At 34.3% G+C, this 16,552-nt stretch overlaps 1 protein-coding gene across 11 annotated transcripts in view; it reads right to left on the minus strand.

The window, feature by feature from the left end:
* GULP1 (GULP PTB domain containing engulfment adaptor 1) overlaps positions 1-16,552 on the minus strand; it is a 150,545-nt gene that overhangs the window by 18,575 nt on the left and 115,418 nt on the right. For 8 of the 11 annotated variants that reach the window (XM_040560871.1, XM_040560877.1, XM_040560870.1 and 5 more), the window contains 5 exons: positions 13,969-14,067; positions 11,328-11,465; positions 9,562-9,678; positions 9,085-9,177; positions 257-481 (listed from right to left, as the gene is read on the minus strand). In XM_040560871.1, the coding sequence (XP_040416805.1) occupies positions 257-481; positions 9,085-9,177; positions 9,562-9,678; positions 11,328-11,465; positions 13,969-14,067 (672 nt within the window). The remainder of the gene's footprint in view (positions 1-256; positions 482-9,084; positions 9,178-9,561; positions 9,679-11,327; positions 11,466-13,968; positions 14,068-16,552) is intronic. The other 3 variants (XM_040560878.1, XM_040560880.1, XM_040560881.1) reach the window with 1 other exon arrangement.

The following is a 16,552-nucleotide window of genomic DNA, read 5'->3' on the forward strand; positions in this document are numbered from 1 at the left end:
CATTAATGGACTAATTTAAAATGTTGGAAAAATAAGAATTTTGTTTTGGGGGTGGGAGAGAAAAAGCTACATAGAAACAAGAGCAAGCCTTTGCAAATTCCATATTTTAAGAGTACTGCTAGAGAATCCAAGATACATCTGCTCTGTCCTTTAACCACTGTACAAAATGTGAAATTTTTAACACAAGTTAATACACAACAGAACACAGGAAAGCCAAAAAAAAAAAAATGAAAAAGCTTTTGCACAGCAGGATTACACGAGGTCTCGGGCAGCTGTATTCACTGGTTGTCTTTGGAAGACCACTTTTTGAAGGTGGTGGTATTAACAATCCAGCTGGTAGTCTAGAGTCAGGAGAACTCCTAGGAGTAAGCGTAATGGAAGAGATATCTAAACAAGGAGGTGAATCCTCATTGTTACACCAGAAAAAAGTAGAGGGTCTTTGAAACATATGTTCATCATTATCACACTTTATGTGCAGCAGCTGAAAAGGAATCACAGAAAGAGAAAACATTCTGAGGAACTGAACGTGGTAATGTCAGGGAAAGATGAAAAAGACATTTCATACTTCAAAAGGGTTTGTCTGCAACTTGCTGTTCAGTGCTATAGTGATGTTACAAAACTCAATAATACTTTAAAACAAAATCTAAAAATGTACCGCAACAAGAGGTAGCCCAGTGTTAACTGGAACAAAGAAAATCCACGCCTTGATAATCACATCAAAACAAAATGAAGACAGGGATCTTTTCAAAAGTAGACATGTCAGATTAACTGACAAATGTCAAAATCCACGAACGTAATAGCAATATCTCACACATGCACGTGTAAATTAGCAGTTAAGCACATATCTGATGTCGAGTAATAGAGTTACTCTGGTGGTTAACACACAGGCCAGACTTTTCGTTCTCCATACAAGGAAACACCTACCACTTAAATCCCATAAATATTTATAGAAAAAATAATAATTACTTCACTAAAATGTTCTTTCAATAGAAGCTAACGGCACACAAATTTTAAGGCTTATATCAATACTAGACTTTGTTTCATTTCCTTATCTGTAGAATTTATGTATGTAAACATTTATGGACAATAACAACTGCCATCTTTTCTGTGCATATGAATAATTCATTGAACCTGGAGAACAAGATTTTCAGTAGGTAAATCAAAACCTGAGATCCTTTGTTGCAAAACAAAGGGATCCTCATTCCCCTACAACAGCAGCACAGGATCCAGGACAGAATAACACTTTGCTGCTGCGGAAAGAAAAATGTTGACGGTTTCAAGATTCTCTGGATCTCTGAAGTCCCACAGAACAGTTTCTAACAGAGGCAAATGAGTAACTGTCACACCACAATACCAGATGGCAAGAGCATCCACCTAAGATGAGTGTGATAATTTCAAGGTTCTGGTCTGAATTAGACAGACAAGATCCTGAAGCTGTCTGTCTCACATGAACATGGAGTATTTAAGTGCACATTCCAGCAATATTCATTGTGTATTGAAAGCCAACCAGAAGGTGTTGCCCATTTTGACTAAAAAAAAAAGTCCCTTAAATTTTGCCTGAATGAGAAATATCTGCTATGCATAACAGATTTCAAATGAAATCGATCTTTTCTAGGTGAAATCAGAAACACAGAGCCTTTAGGATTGATCCTGGAAAGAAAAGCAGAATGAAAATGTCTTAAAATATGTGATTTAAGAAACATCCAACCAACCCTTCTGTTGGGGCCAAGTTGTAATTTCTACCTCAAAAACATCTTCGCATCATTAAGGCAAGGTTTTAGAGAAGGACAGATTCATCTTTGAAACCGAACAGAAGGAACTGAGCATATGTGCAGACACTTCTTGGCTAGAGCAGGAGTTTACACACCTAGAAGGCAGGAACTGGGCCTGTGCTACAGGTACCTTGCCTAAAAACAACTCTGGCTTGCCCAGGATGAAGCAGTGGTAGATATGTGCAGCAAAAATGTCTAAGTCTACTTTCACTCTCTTCATATAGCATTACATATCTGATACGATGTGATTATTTCATTAGAAGTTTGCATAACTCCAGCAGATCAGGAATTAATGAATTTAAACTTTTCTTTCTTTTTTTTTTTTCTAATTATTATGTATAAAATGGAAAATTTAAAATCATTTTGAACTGAGTCTTAGTTCCTTGCTTCATTTTCCATACACAAAAGTCAGGTTTAGGGCCTGGATATCCAAATTTAATAACAATGCCATACTTAGGAAAACACTAACAAATACTACAAAACTCTCTATTTCAAAAGTTGCAGTTTATAAGAAAAAAAATGGTTTTATTGCAATTATAAAGAATACTTCTGTATTGGGAATTGTGGAACTGAGGATTTGGAATGGTAGTGAATAAAAATAAAAGCAAAAAGATTTATATCATTTTGCTTATTTTTTTCAAGAGTGTTACTAGGCTACAAGCAGATGACTTGCAAAGCATTTTTCTTCCACTGCCATGTAATACTTGCTGCTATACATATACATGGAAAAAATAGAACTCATAAAAATAAATACTGGAAGATACTAAATATAAACAGTCAAATTAAAGAAGCAAAATATTTCCCTGGAATGCAGAACAGCAGACAATGAATAGTTTCCATTGAAAAAGCAAGTATATCATATGAAAAAAAAGAAAAAAAAACATACAGAAAACAGTAAAATGCATATAGGATGCAAATCAGCAAAACAATATCGATGAACTGAATACACAATATTATAAAATTGAAGGAGTAGAAAATAGGCAAAGAAAAAACATGAGCATTTTCCCATTTGGCGCTCTCAACGGAAATATAAATCAAATGATATGCCTAAACACATTCCAAAACTGTTTTCTGAAATAACTGAAATAAGCATACAGGTTTTTTCTCTCTTTTTTTTTTTTTTTTAAACATTTCACACACACATTAAATGGGGGTAACAGGTGCAGGTGGCCCATGCTCCTCTAATTCACTACTTAACATTAAAAAAGGTCTGATCAATCAATATCTTTAATGCTCTGGACTTGCTAAAAAATAAATAAATGAGATTTTGGCAACACTACCACAGTAAGAAGTATTGACCAGGCACCTACATATTACATAGTCTTTAGTCTTTTCATAGTTGTAGTCCATTTTTCTATTTCTATATCTATAGTCTATTTTTCTATTTTTTAGTCTTTTTCAGAAGACTTTGATTTTTCTCTCTTTAAATTTCTTATCCTGAATAATCTTTTTTTTTTTTTTTTCCTGTCTAAAGTTGGTGTTAGGACATTGTCTCAACTTACTTTCTTTTCTTAACCATATTGGTCAAGGAGAAAGCCTTCAAGGTACGTTTGAGATGTCAGACATGCCCAAAACAGACGAACAATTTCTTATCTTATTAGAGGTTCCTCAGTGGCCTACAGTGGTTTACTGTCCAGTCTACTAAAAAAACCTGATGGTGCTAACTGTATGTAACTATGCTAACTGTATGTAACCACAGCCCACACGAAGGCCTTGTGTACAGCTATCCCAGGCTGTTCACTAAACAACACCAGCAGTTTAAATAGCACAAATAAAACAAACAAAAACAACAACATGTCACATCAAATAGTGCTCCCAGGGATGCACTGATCTTTGGAAGTTGGATTTATACATAGTAGCAGCATCCAAAGACTTATTTTGATACAAACTCAAGCAGCCTCATCATAAGTAAATAACAAAATGAAAATCAGATTGTTCCCACATAATCAAGACCAAACGCAAGAAAGACCAGTGATTAATGTATTGCCAAACCACTAAAACAGATGAAAAGCAAACAGCACAGATACAAAAGTAATGGAAATTTTAGCTGTACATGCAAGGGAGTGAGAAAAAAGAGAAACATCCCATGCCAACATTTCCCATGGCACATGTAAGTGCAGCTAACCATACTAAGGCAACCGGACTTCGATACAGTATGCCCTTTATTGACTCATTCAGGAAGTGACAAAAAGTGACAGTTTCTGTTGCATAATACAAATATGTTTATATTTTAGTGACTGGCTTGTAAAAGTTTCAGCAAGACCAGCATACTTAAAAACATCAACCCCAAAGCAGAAAAAAACTAATCAGTTAATTATTTACTGAACTTCCTAAGGAACCTTAAATCTAAGTAGCTACAATACTCAGAGAGAAAAAGTATGCAGAAGAATGATAGTTGGATGTTTGACTTTCACAATCGATTTTATTCTTAAGTATTGGTTATATGATATAGTTTTTTTGTTTGTTTGTTTGGTTGGTTTTTTGTTTCTCACTGCTTTTAATGGCTTCTTTTATAGGTTCAGAAAGAAGTTTTATTTTTCTCATACACTTTACGAACTGATAGAAAAGGCAGCTAACTTAGGTTGAGGTTACTTTGGCCATTTGTCTAGATTTAGAACAGCCAAAGAAACATTTTGTTAGTGATGCTAACAATCAAGAAACTTGAGAATTTTGACAGCAGATATATCCCTCAAAAGCAGAAGCCTACTTGCTGTCAGCACTTCACACCTGCTTACATGTTCCAAAAATGTGAAGGGCACATGACTGCATTTTTCATGTATGTAATTTGCAGCCATTTCAGTCTGCCAGAATTATTTTAAAATGAGCCCTCAAATAAATCCTTACATGGCCTGCAAAAGATCAGCAGTAGAAGCAAGAAGAATCAGGAAAGCAGTTTTAGATTAGGTTTCCTTTTGTATTTCACAAAGGAGCCTATAACTTGACTTCATATGAACTCTAGAAAGAAAGGTCACCTTTTTCTGTAAAATGTTATCATTATTATTTACAATTTTCATGAGTGGATTTTTTTTTAATGGAACAACTGCGAACTAACAACAAACACTTAACTAACAACAAACAAATTTCTTTTCATTATCATTGCCTAAAAAAGAATACAATTAAAACAATTAAACATGGATGCTTCAGCTGGTAAAACACTCTCATATGTAAGTTGTCAATCTTCAAAAATATTTTTAATTCTGTGTTCACAGTGAATCTTTAGCTTATAATTCACTATTTGCATTTTCCTCTCTTAGTTAGACCACTGACAATTTTTGGAAGAGTGGCCATGCGTAATATTCCTTAGATGTGTTTTGTTACTAGAGAACTGCAAATTAAAAAGTTTTAGCATTGTGTTTTGCAAATGAAGTGTTCTACATTATTACTCAAGAGTTCAACACATGATCACATGAACAACTCCTTTGGAGAGGTAAATCTGTCAGTAAAATCACATATTGCACTCTAGAATGGTACCACTAATTTGTTCTTAAGCATCACAGATATAAAGTAACATCTTTGATACTACAGACAACATATCTTTAAATACTTTGGAAGTAAAAGACTATCTGAATTTTTAGTCTTGATAGTAATATATTTGATCTTAAATACAATTCCAGCAAACAGCTTTTATGTACATCTTCATATTTAGTTACCAAACCTATTTTAAATTACGAGTTAGAAAAGTTTATTTCAAATGGCAATCTGGAGTCATCTGCTCAAAACCAAAGCATGCTGAAACCAGGTATGTTTTTTTTTTTTTTTTTTAAATGTGCAGTCATTTATTTAATCCTATACACATATTAATTTATACATCCACAGTTTAAAGAAACTCAGATTGTCTTTTTGACACCAAAGTCCCATCAGAAGACAAAATCTGATCCTGTTTATTGGAAAATGATCTAGGAATCAGAAGACCTGAGCTTCAGCCTTCCTGGCAGGAAAAGCAGAAAATGGCTTTTTGTTTGTTTGTTTGTTTTCTAGCAACAGTGTCCAGGGTCAGTGAAATAATACACAGGGAGTAGGACTTCAAGTTTCTAAAGGTATTTTTCACCTACTTCATTTCATTAAAAATTAACAGGAAGACTAATGTGTATAGAATAATTAAAGAAACCAAAATCAATAAATTTCAAGAGGAACCAACAGGAGTAAAGAATGCCACACTGGTGCTGCAGGTAGACACAATGGAAAAAAAAAAAAGGTTTTCAAGTGACAAGTGGGAAAGACATTCTATTCTAGATCAATAGTTTAACAAAGAAAGCATGATAGTGGCATCACTTGGTGTCTGTAACTGCATTGTTCCACACTACAGGTGCAATAAGTACTTAAAAGTCCAAGCCTTCCCTCAAGTGGAAGAAGAAAGCCACATCCACTGTCAGCCTAAAATGACATCTGCTTAGATTGCATAGCTTACAGCTCCCTTCCATAGGGATGGGGATTGACGGAGAGGATGTAGCACATGCAATTCAAATGTTTATATTTGTCATGTTCTGGGAACTGTCACCACATCCCCTTGCAACATCGTGGGCTTCTGCAAGTATATGCTTGTTTAATCAAGTTGCTAATGTCGACTGCTAAAGAGCTAAAGCACTTTCTGATTACCAAGTGCTTCCAAGACCATGCATTAATCACTAAAAGAAGAGCACAGTCAACAACATATAAGATAGGAAAGCTATTTCAGCACATCTAGTAAATGTTAAAAAACAGTACAAGCAGTGTGCAAACAACCAAAAACAACCTAGAAGGCATAAGATCAGAAAATCCAAGGTATTATTTAAGCATAAACAGAAGCAGCTTTACAACAATCCGTAGTTGGCTAGGGAAACTAAACATTTTGTTAGAAATTACAGTGCTGCCAGTTAATGGCACAAGTAATATTACCAGAGTAGGTATCAAGTATGAGAGCTTAAACTTGCCATCCCTCATTAACTGATACCTCTCTAGACCGCAGCACACAAAATAACAGCAAACTGCACTGATACAGTCCATAAGGGGAAAAAAAAAATCCTTAAGCTGCTTCTGCTCTCTTCTAATAGGAGCGGGAGCTTTACAAAGTCATGTATGAAATGATAGTTGATTGAATTAAGTAAGATTTACTGCAAAATATAACAGACAATGAAATGTGCTATGAACTGTTCATAACCTCCTTCTTTCACACACGCTTGTTGCTCACATAGTAAAAGATAAAATATTTATCACCAAATCATATCTCCTGCCCTTCCAAGCATCCCAGTTTATGGTCCCTTCATCAAACTCAGTTTTGGATATTTGTGCTGCTTCTTCCTTACACTGAAAATTTTCAACCTACATGTTGTATCTGTATGTACTTGCTTTTATGCTAGCACAATTGATGGCTTTAATTTAATTGATACAATCTAGTTTAAAGCAGACCTATTTGAATGATGTCTCTTGGTAAAGTACAAAACTTGATAGTGTTCGGTGGATAAGACTACGTTTCTATATATAATCTGAGAAAGACATTTTCCTAAAAATGTTTACTTTTTATTGTTGAGTGCGCATCTCATCAAAAAATCACATAGGTTGGAAAGTCACCTAATCCAAACTCCTGCTCCAGCAGGATGCATTTCACTGGAGCTGCTGAGGAACATGCCCAGCAAGGTTTTGAATATCTCCAAGGTTATAGATACCCCAGCATGTCTGGGCAAATTATTCCAATATTTATCCAGATAATTTATCTAAGACTATTTTATTTGTGGAAGCAAAGTAGATATTAAATAGGCTGTTAGTTGGCTCTTACTGCAATTCTAGTCATGAGAGAATTCAGAAATTTTTAAATTAATGATTATTTAATATTTTAATATTAGTAATCATCAATAATTAATATATCATTTTGTTGTAGCATGATATTTAAGCAACATACATATTCATTGTACCAACAGTAATTAACAATAAAACACTACCTAGAGTTTACAAATCACTGTTCCATCTTAACACCATCTTTAATAATGGATAAGACACTACAGAATTAAAAGAGAAAAGAAGCACGAGTGCGTGCTACACACACTATAGGATATTTTTCTTGGTCATTATTAATACATTTCTTTAATTTTTTGCTACATGTGTTTACCTAGTTCATTAATTTAAAAGAGAACCATGCCCATGATAAAAGACTTCAGTGTCTGCTTAATTGAATTAAAAATACATTTATATTCATAAATAAAACAAATTAGCTTTAATTATAATTAAGGAAAATATAATATTTTTACCAAATTGATTTTAAATGTAGCATATGGGAAAAGTTTATCTCCTTTTATTGAATGATTCATAAGTGAGAAGACATCCATAATTAACAGTTTTAACTGTGGGAGTTACGCAAAACATTTATAATTTATTGTGCTCTCTCTACTAAATAGACTTTAGGAAAATGAAATGACCTTGACTTTTCATCATGCAAACAAACATCTAATCAATATTAAGGAAGCCTATAGACACTACTGAAAAATTGTCATCACTATAAACATACTTTTACATTGCCCAAATTTTTGAACATCCATTTAAAGATAAATGGTGCACATTCAGGGTGGGAACAGAGTGGCCCAAGGTACACAACTTAAAAACAGTATGTCGTTTTCTAAGATTTTAGTATAAGTACATTAAGAAGTTCAATTTATTTCTACAGTTACCTAACAGTGTATAGAGAGAATAAGCTTTTAAGAATGGGAGAGTCATTAGGCTCAATCTGCAATGCAACTTGCATTTTTAGGGGTCCTGCCTAGACACAAGACACTGTCAATCAGTCATTTAAAAATTGTTTTGTCATCTATAGGAACTGAAACGAGCATTAGAAATTTTGACTGTTGAGGAACCCTTAGGTGATCCTTTTTACCTGCCATGCTAGTTCCTGAGGCCCTAATGACTCCTCGAAATACAGACAACAGTTTTTAGAAGTCATTCAGAAAGCGGAAGGTGTAAGTAACCATATGCTTGTGACAGAAAGTTTGTAGAAAAAAAAAAAAAGCAGTGTTCTCGAACCCGATGCTTTCAGTTCAAAACAGAGTTCTTCGTCCTTAGCTAGCATGCTTAGATATCTGCAAAGGAGTATTTACAGTCTTTATGCAGCAACAAATAGGTGTGACAAGACGCTTGAAGAACTGCCATATATTGAGACTGCCATTTGCACTTCTGTTGTGTCACAATCTTACTGTTACTTCAGTACTGCACTTCTACAGATTTGTGACATGACCACTTGTGTTAATCATAATCACTGGAAACAGCATGGATACTAATAATTATCAAAACACAGATGATTATAAATTTAGAATAACGTTAGATATAGGAGTTATGTTCTTGTACTTACTGGAGATGCATGTACTTGTGTTATTCTTAACTGATTTTCCAAATCCTGAACTTTATTCTTCAGTTCTGTGTTTTCAGTTTCTAATTCTTGAATCTACAAAGCAAGTGGTTATTGCAACAGCTATTGGGATATTCATTCATTTTAACAATATCTATAACTTGTCCATTTACAATAAGCTTTATCTGAGTTTTGGTAATTTAGAAGTAATGCTTATCTAGTCATCTGATTACAAAAAATAATTAAATCTGAACATCTGTATCTTATATATTTCAACATTTCATTTCTGTTAGTCACCTCAAAAAGATGGAAGAACAAAATATTGTTTCATGCTTATCAGGTCTTTATTTAGTTTTCTTTTTAAGTATTTGTTGAAATTCTTCCTAATCTGAGAATGGAAATAATGTTGTCATAGAAAACATAACATAATTACAGCAGAATGTTCCTTTTATCTGTTTAGAAATTATAGTTCAAACTTACTCTTTTCTGTAAACCTGCTATTTGTTTTCTTGTCTCAACATCTTTTCCTCCGGATTCCAGAAATTTTCTGTAAGCCAAGTCAAACGCTTGACCGATTGTTAAAGTTATCTCTTCTGCCTTTACATAGAACAAATTGAAAGTAGTGCATTAAAAATATTTTTATGATTACTTCCATTTCAGATGATCACAAAATACTTTACACCATGTATCACGTTCAAAGGGTTTGCTTCATCTGTCATGAAATCAACACTGAAAGGAGCATGGCAAAAACTCCTTGGCAAAGTACAGAAAACATTATGAAAGCAACATGAAAATATCCCAGCCTCTTCTCCATCAGCATGACATTCAGTAAAGGTGTGTGAAGACCTCAGGTTTAGAGGAAGGGGAAATTAATGCCTCTGTTAACTAGGAAACAAAAATAAAACGACCTTTATAACAAAAATACAAGAAACTATTTTAAGCAAATTAGACTGATTAGACCAAAAAAACCTTACAAGGGACCGCTTTAGAGAATAACTGTTTAAGTTAGCAAAAGAGCAGTGTAATGGATAGAGAGAGTATGCAGTGCTAGCTCTCTTCTTGGAAAGATAACGGCTGGCTGAGGTGGGATCCTTTGAAATCTGAGGGTGCTAGTGAACAAAAAGTGAAAGGAAAGAAGAGAAGTACAGTAAATGGAATATCAGGGCAGAGGGAGGAAAAGGAAGGTTGGCTTTGAAGACAAACATCTGTGCAGAAACTGCAAGGTCAATTTAAAATCACACGAATGTGTGTAAAAAGGATAGAAATGGAGAAGAAATGAACAGATGTGCACAGCAATTCTGAACAATGTCTACGTAATAGAATGATATATAATTACATGTCAATTCTATGTAAGTGAATATGCAACTCTTTTCTAAAAAATAAAAATAAAAAATTAGTTCCCTAGTGTTTTCTTTGTATATCTTAGCTACTGCAGAACAAATCAGAAAGAGAGGCTCTAGATAAAAAAAAAAAAAAAAAAACAACCACACACACACCTAACCACCACCACCAAAAAAAAAAACAAATTGCAACTAAGCATCGTTTTTGGTGTTGATTCCAGTATTTTTATTTGTTAATTACTTTCTGCCAAGGAAAACACATGACACGTTTCAAATAGACACCATTTTCTTCATTTCCTATCCTGAAGTTTATATACATATATTTTCTGCTATTGCACATTACTGAACAGTTGCCCTGCTTTATCTCAGACATGAGAGAATGTCAGTGGTTGGTGAAACTAATTCTCTGGTAGCAGATCAAGGCACTAAAAGCTTGACAGACGTGGCAAAGGGGTGGGAGGAAGGACAGAGAAGGGGGCACTGCTGTAATAAAAAATTACAAAAAACTGAGGAAGAGAGGCTGAGGCAGACACATCGGCAGAAGTGCCTGTGACGGTATCTCAACCACAGGGTTGCAGTAATCTCTGCAAAACAGCTGTGCAAACATTTCAAGCTTGGTGGGATGCACTCTGTTCTCTGAGAGTATTTCACATCCTTGGCATAGGATATTGAGCTGGGGAGTAAGGATTGTCCCAGAAAACCATCTTAGACCAAAAAAGAAAAAGACTCTCCTTTAAATTAATGCATCTAATTTACAAGGCACTATATTAGCAAGAAAGATTATATCAAAGAGAGCCCAGTTAGCAAGCAGGCAATTTGCCTTCGTTAACCATTCTTGCTTTATCTTAAAAGCAAATGCCATAACCGGCACCCACATACTTCCAAAGAAGAATCTTGCATACTTACACACTTTTCACTGTCAAATACATAGCACAGATGCTTATTTGATTCTGAGTCTTTGCATATAAATGTAAATATCCTCTTGTCAGTTTTATCATCAGCACAAAATGATATCCTATGGAGTTGGCAATTGTGCTGAACCTCCTGCAAATAAAAATAAAGATTATTTTCAAGGAATTGCTGCTATACTTGCTTGGGATACAGAAAACCTCTGTATACAAGAGAGAGCCCAAGAAATGGACTTAAGAGTATAACAAAAGTTCAACTCAGCTTGTCTAACAAATATTCCCATTTTTATTGAATGTAAGCAGGAAGTTTTTATTTGGATACTGTTTATTTGGACAGTAATTTCTATTCTAGAAAACTTTCTTTTTTCTTTGTGTCCTTGTGCAATATATTTAGGGACTGATTACGTAAAATACTTTCTTCTTTATCCAGATGCAAACCATCTTCAGATTTCATCATCTCCCAGGTTTTGCTAAAATGGTTGTACTAAAATGAGTTACTACCTTTTTACCTTAAGTGCAGAAAACAAAAATAAAATGAATTGTTATCTAGATACAGGACACTGAGAAATAAAGTAGAAATCTTAGTAATGGCTTATTTAAGGTGTAATATAAATAGCTTTACACATTATTATTTACATACTGTAGATACTGTATTTCATTTTCCACTAGAAAGCATGTACGAGCTACTTAAAAAGTTGCAGTTGCAATGTTCTTCAGCTAAGAGAGCTTGATGAGACTGAAATAAAAAAAATTGTTGTTTTTCTTCAAGTCTCTTCTTGGTATTTTATTTTATTTGGCTTATTACATGGGAAAACAGTATTTGCTTTAAAGGAAAATATGCAGTTTAGATGTGAACTATTATCTATGGAAAAAAAGTTTCTATGCAGCACTGGGCTTCCCAGATTGCAATTAACTCATAAACAAAGACATGCCCTCTCTGCACTCAGCATTTTATCCAAAAATGTACCATATGGCCAATCTTTTCCCCTTCTCTTCCCCCTGCCCTAACTGGGTTCTCCCTTCTCAATCTTTACAGCTATTCTTCTGTGCATCCTATTTCTCTAGTGTCCCCAAATCTCTCACACAAATTGTTCCCATTATAGTTCTTTAACAGAGTTACCACATGCTTGTTTTGGCTCTTTTAGGTTCATAGATCAGTGTAACCACAATTAATAGTCATCACATGAGCAATAACCAATATTCCTTTGTAATGATACTGATGTTTCAAAAACACACTGAAAAAAATATTGTAGTCAGTGACGATAATACAGAATTCAAGTAATTTCCTAAGGCATCAGTAAAATTTGCAAAAAGAAAGAAACCTCGATTCACATTTGCTATTACACATAGCTTTAAGAAAAGAAAGGGGAGAGGTAAAAAGACTGCTCAGAGCTGATAACCACTGGAGTTTGTACTTACAAAGTTGTAATGAGATTAAAATGCTCCTATTCCCCCAAGACCAATTGTCCCACAGCTTTCTGTTAGTCTCTATCTTTTTTTTTCCTTTTTTTTTTTTTTTTCCCATTTAAAACTGTTATTCTGAAATGGCTTTTGCCAGAACATGGGGTTTGGTACCCCCTTCTGCCATACAACATAAGGAGGATGCAAAAGCTGCAATGAAGTTGATGTGGATATTTTTATTCCCTGTGCTTATGAATTACTGCATTGTGGTTGTATCACAAGTTTGAAGAGAAAATAAGTTGCCAGTAGATACACCCCTGAACAAAAACTAGCTTTTCTCCAAAGGCAGTATCACTCTCGGAATGGTCATAATTATTCCAGAACTAAAAAGTAGCAACAAACAGTTCATTCAAATCCAAAATGCAACATATGCATAGAAGACTTAAGAGCACTCATCTGTTACAAATTGCTGACTACGGAATAATTGCTCATTTAGCTTGATCATATTTATGTCATTCTTCTTGTTTGAAGTCTGTGAGAAGGATGTTTTGCTTAGTATGTAACCCCTTCCAAAATACCAGAGCAAACAAACAAACCAAAAGCCCATCAGTGGGATGACACAATGGACCACAACTGCTGAAAAGGCAGGAATTGTTAGATGAAAAGCATACAGTAGTCCTTATGGCCCAAAGCTTACAGACAAATGGATAACACCTGAAAACATACGCATTCTAGGGAAGGGGGGACACAATAATAAAACTCAAAAATACCAGAAGGGAAAAAAAAATGAACAAGTTAAAGAAAGTGAGGTGCAATTCCAAAGCAGCATCATGAGGAATGAGTCACTGCAAACAAACCATCTCCTCACATTCACAAAAAACACCTACGTGGGGGCACCTACACCATGGCAACCACTTGGAATGGAATTCACCACATGCATATTAACATATAATTAACAATGCATTTTCATCTTCCTCAGAGTTTAAAAGTCCTGGTGTGGAAGGATTATAAAAATTAAATCCCACAGTAGCTAAAGTCTGTATTTCTGAGCATCATGTACCTTCTTGGGAAGATGTTACCTACATGTTGTAAGAGGAAATGGCATTTTAAGACAACGTTTTCATCAACAGATTGGCTTTCATTGTAATTGTTTTTAATATATAACAATATAAACATTAAAAGCAGCAAAATCCATATATAGTTACTGCTTTAGCATCACAAATAATAATCTCTCTTACCTTTGTTTTTGGATCTAAAATTTTTACTCCATAGATTGAAATTTGTAATTCAACTTTGGGAGTCTTCTGGCCTTCAGATTTCTTGATATGTCTTGCAAACTATAAAATGAAAAGCATTACAGCAATCATATCACTAATAAATGTATTTATTTATTTAATTACTTCTCATTTCCTCTTAACTCCTGCAAACTGGGGCTCTTTCCTTTCTTCTCCAACAAGCTCTTACAAACACCACCAACCATTCCCAGTCATATTTGGTCACACAACAGCATTTCTGATTGCATACTATAGAATATTCCTATGCGTAGGAAACTATAATTTTAAATTATTTATCTGATTCTCTTGAAGATATTATCTGTAATTTATGCACTTAATTTACAGTGTTACATCAGATTACTAGAACAGTAGAAACATGAAAACCTTCCGACAGTTTGTTAACTGCTTGGTTGTTTAGCAGGGAGCATTATTATTTTTTTCCACATTACACTAATCCTATATGCATTTCCATACAAAGTCATGAAGGGTATGTATTATTTGTTTTAAGAAAATTAATTCTTTTAAACAGGTTCAGTGTGAAAGCACTACAGCTGTCAACACAAATATTTGATCTATCATATTCTCAGGATCTATTTGCTAACAGTTCACTAGATGATGGCTAGACATTTCCTACAACTGGGTCGTAAATCCTATTTAATATATTTTCTGTCCTTTTATAAATCCTTTTTTAACAGCTGGATCTGACTTGCCTTTCCTTCATGAACACTGTGTACAAAATAAACAAAGAGCCTAAAATTTGCTACTGCTGTCAAAAGAAGTGTCATGAACTACATGAGTAACTTTCTCAGCAAAGATATGGCATTGCTCTGCACTTTGCTCTGTTACCAGCCCTTTTCCTCTCCAGTCTTTGACAGCTGGGAATGCTCCTTTCAAATGTATAAATAAGGACAATAACTCACTAAGGGCCAGAGGAGCTGGAGTCTCTGCTTGGAACCTATATGAACACACTCGAAGTTGTACCATGCTTCCAAGTTAGTTAAAAACAAACCAAAAGAAGTACAAAAAAAAGCCCGCCACAGTGAAAACCCCACACCACTCTCAAAACTAACCCTTAAATCTTACTAGCCATTTTGTATTTCAACAGCTGGGCTTGCTACAGTCACTGACCAAGTATTTAATGAAGGTTTGTACATGATGACTTCCTAGAGAAAACCAGCTGTTCAAAAGTTCAGCAAATCTGAACTAACTTTTTGTTCTGCCTGTCTTCAGTGTCATGCATATAGCTCTTGCAATTTATATGTCCTTTTACTCCTACTTGTCTTCAAGCACATTTCTCACACATTTAAAGTACACTTTTAGTACAGTCTAATAACAATCCCCTAATCTTTATTTTACTTAAGGTGGGTCATCGAATATGAAGTTTTTATTTTAAAAATATAGTTTTAATTGAAAAAAATGAAACAGCTTTACAGGCATTTTGGCTATCAATATTTATTGACTTTCTAGGAAACTTCAAAGTTGCTGTAGGAAAAATATTTTTCTTTAATAAAAATTAATCCAACCACTCCTTCTCCAAAGACTTAAATGTTATACTACCAGTTAAACCTGTTTGATTTTTATACCTCTGCTTTAAAAATATGTGATAGGCCAACAAATGTTTTATTAGCATAGACTTTTTTTTAAAGGTGAATATAAAATTAAATCATCTTTCAGATCATTTTCATATTTTATTCGCATTTTATTTTAATTTATCTTTCATTTCTGATTTATGGTTTGATCATAAACTTTTAGGGGGTAAAACTTCAAGGACACACATGTTGCCTTTTAACAGTACAACAGGGCTCTGTGCTTGGCTTACTCTGATACATGTAAAACTGAATGACCACAAAACACACGCATCACCTGGAAAGCTTGGGCATTTCAATTCCCAATGCACATCATAATGCACAAAACCATACCTACCCCATAAATAATAATCCCGGAGCATGCAATGAACCTGAATGAGCCTTGAACCTGAATGAACCTGAATGAATGCTAGCTTCCTGGTCCCATTCATTGTAAGGTATATGCGCACAAGTATTTCTGTGCAGTAGTTGATAAGAAGGATAAATAATATTTAATTTTACTGAGTTAAAGCCACAGTGCATATTAAGAATGTTGATGAAAGGCTTGGGTTTCCAACTTTAATAATCTCATCAAGGACCTGAACAGCTACAACATGAAAACAATTTTAATTAAGTGAATCTGAGTAACTTACACAAGTTTTAGAGCAGCTGGCCAAAGCTTGCTCCAAGTAGTCAAGAAGTCTTATAACACTGAGGAAGTTCCAGAAGATGATTCCTGCCAATACTAAATAAGGGTAAACAAACTGATCCTACCACGTCTCTGCTCCCAAAAGGTATATGTAAGGTTGAAGAACTGAAGAACTTAAGCAAAATGAAATTAATGATGATCAAAAAGCTTTTTTAAAGAAAAAAAATGCAGCTTGTCAAAGTAGACAAGATATTTGGTTAAGCTTTGCATGCCATTATATTCAGGAAATGAAGCAATACAAAGAAAGTATTAGTGAAGTTAGTCTCCAGATGCA

Source organism: Cygnus olor, chromosome 6 (assembly GCF_009769625.2).
Source record: "Cygnus olor isolate bCygOlo1 chromosome 6, bCygOlo1.pri.v2, whole genome shotgun sequence".
Classification (NCBI taxonomy): domain Eukaryota; kingdom Metazoa; phylum Chordata; class Aves; order Anseriformes; family Anatidae; genus Cygnus; species Cygnus olor.